Genomic DNA, 8,998 nt, shown 5'->3' with positions numbered 1-8,998 from the left:
ACGTTGACGGGGATATCATACCGATACCGTCACAAATTGGTTGGCAGCAGCGGGATCTTCCCTCTACTCTCCTTTACACCCGGATTCCAAGCAGACACTGGGAACAGTGAATGGAAGGCTGCTACACCCTGCTTAAAAGAAATACACTGAAAGAACTACTGGAAGTTCGTGGAAGGATTGCTAGCAACAAAACCAAGCGGGTCATCATAGCAGAATTAATGGAGCTAGACCAGGAGAACGGGATTGCAGCAACGCCAGCAGTACAAGAGATGGAGACACCAGTGATTCAGGAGGAGTCACCAACCAACAAGCTAATGAGAGAGAATCTAGCGTGGTTCGGCCCGAACCCAACGCCAGATGTGGTACTGAAAGTGATGGACATGTTAGTAAACGCAGAACTACAGAAGGATAAACAAATAAGAGACGCAGAGCTACAGAAGGCTAAAGAAATAAGAGACGCAGAGCTACAGAAGGATAAACAAATAAGGGACGCAGAGCTACAGAAGGATAAAGAAATAAGAGACGCAGAGCTACAGAAGGATAAACAAATAAGGGACGCAGAGCTACAGTTAAAACTGGCAGCAGTCCAACAAGCAGCCGCACCTTCTCCGAACAGTGAGTACAGCACAGCAGACACAAGGAAGATTCCGTTTAGCGCTTTTAAAGCTTTTGATGAAAAGGACTGTGAGATTGATAACTACCTGGCGGACTTTGAGCGACAATGTAACCTGCACCGAATAGCGAGAGGAGAGTGGGTTTCAATATTGTCAGGCAAACTGTCAGGCAAAGCTTCTGATGCTTTCCGGACCGTGCCAGATCAGGATATCCATAGCTACGCCCGGGTTAAAGAAGTGCTCCTGGCTCGTTATGCAGTAACCCCAGAGTCCCACCGACAGAAGTTCAGGGACTCACGCAAAACCACGAAAGACTCTTACGCAGAATGGGCATGCCAGCTGTCCCTGTCGGCCTCTAACTGGGTTAACAGCAGCCAGGCCACCACCGCAGAGGACATTTTGCAACTAATGCTCCTGGAGCAATTTTACAATCACATCCAGACAGATGTCAAAGATTGGGTGAGAGATCGCAGGCCCATGACTCTACCAGAGGCCGCGATGTTGGCGGATGAATATGCGGATACTCGCAAGACAAACCAGGTCACACCACGGGTACAACCTCCACGACCAACGGCGCCCTCACACCCACCAGCCGCTAGATACCAACCGCCTAACAGACCAATGACATCTAGCCCTCGCTATCCACGCCAGGAGGACAACGAACAACGCTGCTTCCGGTGCAAACAGCTCGGTCACTTCAAGCAGAATTGCCCCCTGAATGACAACACCAGGTCAAATTGGTCTCAACCTGGGTACCGCCCACCAGCAGCAGCCCATTGTGTAGACTCGGCTTGGGATCCCCAGGAGCTGGGTCTGGAAGAACCATTGGGCCCCCTTTACGAAGCCCTCACGGTACAATCTGTTATTACGGACAACCGGAAACACCATTGTCAGCTGGTCATGGTTAACGGAAAAACCGCCCGAGGATTAAGAGACAGTGGGGCGACCATCACGTTGGTACAAAGACACCTTATTACTGCATCAGAGAAACCGGGGAAATCAATTGCTGTGAAAGTGGCAGGGGGGGCAGTATACCGTATTCCTACTGCACAGGTACACCTGGACTGGGGTGCGGGAGCTGGCGATGTTCATGTGGGCGTCATGAAAGACTTACCTTCTGAAGTCATCTTGGGCAACGACATTGGGCCCCTGACTTCGGCGTTCGCCTCTACCACCGCTCAGGAGGCCCACGCAGTAACCACCAGAGCACAAAGCCGCGCTGCCGAGAGCCATCCGCTTCCTACTGAGACCCAGGTAAGCCAACCCAACCTACCCTTGACTGTGGAACCCCTACCCTGGGACACCCCAGAGGACTTTGGGCGGGAGGTGACCGGAGACCCTTCCCTCAGAAAGTATCGAGAGAAAGCCAGGAGGGGCCAAGGGGGGTTAGAGAAGGAGCAATTTATCTGGGAGGAAGGCCGCTTGTACAGGCTCACCGAGACCCGGGGTAATGCCCCAGGGCCTAAGCAAAAACGCCAGCTGGTAGTTCCCCGGAAGTACCGGCAGGAGTTATTGAGGATTGGGCACGACGTACCCTTGGCAGGCCATTTGGGAATACGCAAGACAGGGTATCGGATAACCCAGAACTTTTTCTGGCCTGGGGTATCCGACGACGTCAGGGCGTATTGTCAAACGTGCGAGGTATGCCAACGTATAGGTAAAAAGGGAGACCACCCAAAGGCTAAACTAGTTTCCATGCCCATTATTGAAGAACCGTTCACAAGGGTAGCCGTGGACATTATAGGGCCCCTGGCCCAACCTAGCCGTTCCGGCAAGCGGTATATACTCACCGTAGTAGACTACGCCACCCGTTACCCCGAAGCGGTAGCTCTCTCTAACATACAGGCTGAGACTGTAGCAGAGGCCCTAGTTAAAGTATTTTCCCGAGTAGGCTTTCCCAAGGAGGTTCTGTCCGACCAAGGTACCCAATTCACGGCCGAGGTAACCCAGCAGATATGGAAAACCTGTGGAGTTAAATCCCTGACTAGCTCCCCATACCACCCCCAGACTAACGGCCTGTGCGAGCGCTTCAATGGAACGCTAAAGCAAATGTTGAAATCGTTCACAGGGGCGTACAAGGATTGGGAGCGATTCCTGCCGCACCTTCTCTTTGCCTACCGAGAGGTACCGCAGGAATCGACCGGATTCTCACCCTTCGAACTTCTCTATGGGAGGCGGGTGAGGGGGCCCTTAGATCTCATCAAGGATCACTGGGAGGGGCAAACAGAAATTGAGGGGACCCCGGTTGTACCTTATGTCCTGGAGCTGAGGGATCGCATGGAGGAATTAGCCCAGACAGTGCGAGAAAACCTCCAGGCGGCCCAACAGCGCCAGAAGTTATGGTATGACCGATGGGCTAGGCACCGGAGCTTTCAGATAGGCCATAAGGTCATGGTATTAAGGCCGGTCGGAACTGACAAGCTCCAGGCTGCCTGGCAGGGCCCCTATAAAGTTATAGGACAGATATGCGACACTACCTACACGATAGCCAGTTGCGAGGATGAAGATGTGAAACGAACCTTTCACATCAACATGCTCAAGGCCTATCAGGAACGGGCAGAGGAGGTAGCCGCTATCTGTGCACCAGCAGGAGAAGACACAGAGACCCTACCCCTTCCCGACCTATTGGGCAGTAGCAAAGGGATGACCCAGATAGAGAAAGTCCAGCTAGGTGAACAGCTGGAGCCGCAAGAGCGGGCTCAAGCTGGCCGCTTACTAGAAGAAAAACAGGCCACATTCTCGCAGGAGCCTGGATACACACGCCTAGCCGTACACAAGGTGGAGACTCCAGGACAGACACCCCTGAGACAGCCTCCTTACCGTATCCCCGAAGCAGTCCGGGAAGGAATGCGGAAGGAGATAGATGAGATGCTTCGGCTAGGCGTAATCGAACCCTCAGAAAGTCCTTGGGCCTCGCCGGTAGTCTTAGTGCCAAAGAAGGATGGGACAACCCGCTTCTGTGTAGATTACCGGCGCCTCAACGACAAGACAGTTACGGACGCCTATCCGATGCCTCGGATGGACGAGCTGCTTGACCGTATCTCTGCAGGGAAGTATCTGACCACAATAGACCTATGCAAGGGATATTGGCAGATTCCTCTAGCAGAAGATGCCAGACTCAAGTCGGCCTTCATCACCCCGTTCGGCCTATACCAATTCCGGGTTATGCCGTTCGGGATGAAGAACGCCCCGGCCACCTTCCAACGGATGGTGGATCAGTTACTTGGGGGTCTCCAGAGCTTTGCATGCGCTTATCTGGATGACATCGCCATCTACAGCAATACATGGGAAGCGCACCTAGAACACGTAGGGGTAGTATTGGATAGGATCAAGGGGGCCGGGCTGACCCTGAAACCCGACAAATGTCATTTGGGTATGGCGGAGGTACAATATTTGGGCCACCGAGTAGGATGTGGTAAGCAACGGCCGGAGCCGGCCAAGATCGAGGCCGTTGCCAATTGGCCCACTCCCCACACCAAGACACAAGTCATGGCTTTCTTGGGCACAGCCGGCTATTACAGACGCTTTGTACCCGACTATAGCGCCCTGGCCAAACCCCTGACCGACTTGACCAAAAAGAAGCTACCCCGACAAGTCCTGTGGTCCCCGGAATGCGAGGTGGCTTTCCAAACCCTAAAGACTGCTCTGGTTAATGCTCCGGTGTTGGTTACCCCAGATCCTAACAAAAGATTTATTGTCCACACAGATGCTTCAATGTTTGGACTGGGGGCAGTACTAAGCCAGATCGGGGAGGATGGAGGAGAGCACCCGGTGGCATACCTGAGTCGGAAGCTGTTGCCAAGGGAGGTCAGTTACGCCACCATTGAAAAAGAGTGTTTGGCCTTGGTATGGGCACTCAAAAAGCTCACACCTTACCTTTATGGCCGGGCTTTCACTCTCATCACCGATCACAACCCCTTGGTGTGGCTTAACCGGGTTTCAGGGGACAACGCACGTTTGCTACGCTGGAGCTTGGCCTTACAGCCCTATGACTTTACGATTCATTACCGCCCAGGCAAGCAAAACGGGAATGCTGATGGATTGTCACGCCAAACGGAGTTAACCTCGGACTAAAAGCTCTGAACCCGTCAACCCTACTGGACCAGGAAAGGTCCAACAGGCTTTTCCGGAGCAGGGAGAAGAAGGGGGGCCATTGTGATGGACTTTTTACCTATATGTCAGTTTAATCCTCCCTGCTTGTTTAAGGCTGTTAATTGTAATTACTCTTCTGCAGCCAGCCCTGTTTCAAATGCATTGTGATGGACTTTTTACCTATATGCTTCAGTTTAATCCTCCCTGCTTGTTTAAGGCTGTTAATTGTAATTACTCTTCTGCAGCTAGCCTTGTTTCAAATGTTAATTGTTCTAGCCCTGTGTTTACTGGTTACTGTGATTAGATAAGTGGTTTGTGTTAATTATGCTGATTGCTTCCTTGTGATAATTATCTCTCTATATGCGGTGCCGAGCCGGCTAGCTACTGAGTAGTTCAAAGAAATATCTTTATTTCAAAGGAGCTGTATTGAAGACCCCCCACTGTGTGAGGGGGGGCGGAGATTTGTCATTGTAACAGTTGTAACCACATATAAACTCTGGTTTCTTACTATTAAAACTCTGTGTTATACCAGCATTAAGCCTTGGCTCATGTATGGGTGCTGCTGTGATTTCTTTTATGGGAAGAAGGGAACGTTGACGGGGATATCATACCGATACCGTCACAGCAACTATATGGCAAATGAGGTTTAATGTGGGGATACAATATGTAAAATAAAGCACTTGGGGGCTAAGAACATAAATGCAAACTATTCACTGGGGGGAGAACCTCTGGGGGTTTCAGAGATGGAGAAAGATCTGGGGGTCCCAATAGAATAATGAGCAATAGCATGCAGCTGCAGCTACCAAAGACGGCAGAATATTAGCATGCATAAAAAAAGGGGATATACCCCAGGGATAAAACTATAATCCCGCCACTTTATAAAACTCTGGTCCTGACAATTTTGGAGCATTCCATCCAGTTCTGGTCACCAGTTCTCAGAAGGGTTGTGCTGGAGCTGGAGAAAGTCCAAAGAAGAGCAACTAAATTAATAAAAGGGACTGGAGGACCTCAAATACGAGGAATGACTACAACCACTACATTTATTCTTGCTGGAGAAGAGACGCTTGAGAGGGGACATAATAGCGATTTACAAATACCTCAATGGGGATACCAGAATAGGAAAAAAGCTATTTAGTCTCAGGGGGTGTAAGAGGACACGGGGCCACACAATGAGATTGGAGAAGAAGCGGTTTAACCTTAAACTGCGCAGGAGGTTTTTCACTGTCAGGGCGGTAAGGATGTGGAAGTCTCTTTCACAATTGGTGGTGGGGAGTATTGATATTTTTAAAAGACTCTTGGATGTGCATCTTAAAGAGCACAATATACAGGGATATGGGAAATTACTATAAACACTGACACACGTACACCTACACAGGTTGAACTGGATGGACTATTGTCTTTATTCAACCTTATGTAGCAATGTGGACTACAATTATAAAGTACAGTAATCCTCCGATATTTCTATGCATCGCATGTCCCTCTAGTGTCCAGTGTTATCAACTGACATCAAGTTTGTGAGCCAAAATAAAGGGATTGTAGGATGACAAGTTCCTCAGACAGATAATTGCTTTGCATGACTCTGTACCTGGACTACATATCCCAGGGATCCTTGCTACCATCGGAGAGATTGCTGGGAGGAACTTTAAAATAAATCACAGCTCTACCATGTGCTCTTCCTCCTTGGCCTGACGCGAGACGGACCTCTCCATGCATGGAGAAAAAGGTCGCAGCCTACCACGCGATGTACCACATTCCAACCCAGATTCGGTCAGACATCAATCCAACACCACTTCGGTCACCTGCTAAACTGTGTTCTGAGCTTCGGCGGTGCACACATGTTGCTACAGGAGCTGCTATCTGGAGGGCATTAAATCGGCCTGGCCGTTGGTGAGAGGGCAATTGCCCACCTTTAAAAATTCATTTTTTCACGATTTCACGGAGACACTTTGCACAGACATCTTTACCTCGGGAATACATTACTGAATCTATCTTAAACCCTGTGCACATGGGCATTCGCTCATAGGGTTAAGGGGGGGCGAGCGACACCCCCTGGATTTGGCAAGGGTCTGCCATGCTCGCATCTGTAGCTGTACTGACTCTCTCTGTGTTTGTGCAGTCGGCTCCACAGCTGTTGCAAGATCAGTGTCACGGAGCTTACAGAGCTCTTTACTGCCACCTCTGGCCGCTTCCTGTATGTGTGCCCTTGTGTTTGCTTTGCTGCCTGTAATGTATTTTCAAATGGACATGTGGAAACAGGACTTGGGAGAAGGAAGACCACCGTGACCTTACAAGTGGGGGCTGTGAGTACAAGTGAAGGGAGGAGGCTGTTTGTGTATGGGGGGGGGGCTGACATATATATAGATGAGGGGGGCAGCTGAATGCATACAGGTATGATCAGTGAAGGGGGGGTGCCAGATATAGGAAAGATCATATCATCTGTCCTGTCCTGTATACAGCTATATACACCCATCTTCCTTCCTGTATTCCTCCATCATCACTGACTGCAGATATACATCATCTGTCCTGTATATAGAGCTGTATATACCCATCTTCCTTCCTTTATATACCAATACCATCCACCCCTTCTGTGTACACCCTCTGTATTGTACATTCGATCAGCACAGTGAGGCTGCATATCATGGGCACATGCCTGCGCTTTATGGGATAATGACTAAGCCCCTCCCCTTCATGACATTGTCAAAGAAGCGGAGCATAGGTGACCGTAAAATTATGCCCCCCCCCCTGGAAAAAGTTCTGCGGAAGCCCATTCCTGCGCATAGACACCTTTATCTTCTACCATTTCAAGAAACCTTATTGCTTGCTATTGCACCTTATTGGATACAATAAATGAGCTCCTACTGCCAGTGAAGACCATCAGATCTTCAACGGGGACATTGCTTTCGTTATTGCTACAAGGGTCCTTATACCTTAGACCTCTCATTAGGGTTAAAGGTTTATAGGCTGGCTGAAGTTTCGCCTTTCGAAATTTGTCAGTATAACCATTTAACTTTGTTTATCCTATCAGGTGCAAGCAGAACTCCACTGTACATGTGTATATAATAGACTGTTTTACCTGAAAATATCTTGGCTTTGGAGAAATTCCTTTGCTAATTTGGCGCTGTTGCCTAAAACTCAGCAGATCTATTAACGTCTTGTTGTGACAATATTTTCTTTGAACTGTTCTAGTAAACATTATCAGAACATAAAACGCACAGAGTTGTCTGACTTATTGCTTTAAGGTGGTGCAAAGATATCTGAACCCAGAGTGTCAGGTGGGTTGGAATATTCATCATGTTATGGCAGTGCAGATGAGCAGGATGTTCGTCAGACATCAATCCAACACCACTTTGGTCGCCTGCCAACCTGTGTTCTGAGCTTAGCATCAGGAGATGAATATGGCAGATCCAATGCAAGCGTGATGCTACAGAAGCTGCTGTCTGGAGGGCATTAAATATGCCTGGTACTTAGTTCCTTAGGGGGCCGTACTACATTTGGGGCTCGTCTGGAATGCTATCTCCAGCTGACTTTAGCCGACCTAGACAAGAGCCACAATCTGCTTGGGAAGTTGATTCGGTGGCCGCGGTTGCTTGGGACAGGAGTCAGGGAGCTTCAACAGAGAAAAGCACTTGAGATCTTGGGAAGTGAGCACACAGAGAGAGAGAGAGAGATCAGAAGGTGGCTGAGAACTCTGGTCCCAGTACACCGGGCTTTAATCGTGGAAGATAAAGCCACATATGAGTTGGATCAAGACAGGGTACTACTAGAATGGCAGGAAGTGGTACCTATGTGTTTTCAGGAGGAAGAGTTACATCTGGCTGAAGGGGTGATTGCTAAAGTGTTCCCACTCAAAGTGGGGGGAGAACAAACTGAGAGGCAGCCCTCAACCAGAATTTAGGAGAAGGGTCCGTACCTTTGGGAGCCGACTCTCAAGGGGCCAGTGCTCCTCTCTCTTTCTACAGGGATATGAGCCGACTAGTTTATAGCTTAGTGAAGAATGTATCTGGAAATGCCAACCAGAGCTATCGAAGACTTAGGTTCTTCTCAGAGCAATTGCAGTCTCCTGTGGGGGAAGATGAGTTTGAAACGTGAATAAGTCAAACCCTGCAGGCCATGGAGGATGTTGACCAGGAAAACCAGAGACTTTCGATACACTGTCTGTCGTCTGTCCGAAAATTTCTTATTGATAGGCACAAACACCAATCTTGTGAGGAGACTACTCACTCTCCTGGCCTTTTGAGGGCACTCCAGTAGGGAAGATTCATCCTCAGATGAGACGTTCCAGTGAGTGATAC

General features: G+C 49.3%; 1 protein-coding gene across 1 annotated transcript; it reads left to right on the top strand.

The window, feature by feature from the left end:
- Positions 1-1,514: 1,514 nt before the first annotated feature.
- LOC120915829 lies at positions 1,515-4,619 on the top strand (the record flags this gene model as incomplete). The annotated part of the gene is made up of 1 exon (XM_040326631.1): positions 1,515-4,619. A coding segment is annotated over exon 1 (3,105 nt), but the record flags the coding sequence as incomplete, so codon positions are not given.
- Between the last annotated feature and the right edge of the window lie 4,379 nt (positions 4,620-8,998).

This window comes from Rana temporaria, chromosome 10 (genome assembly GCF_905171775.1).
Source record: "Rana temporaria chromosome 10, aRanTem1.1, whole genome shotgun sequence".
NCBI lineage: Eukaryota > Metazoa > Chordata > Amphibia > Anura > Ranidae > Rana > Rana temporaria.
Note: the sequence above shows the minus strand (reverse complement) of the source record. Positions and strands in the feature narration are given on the sequence as shown.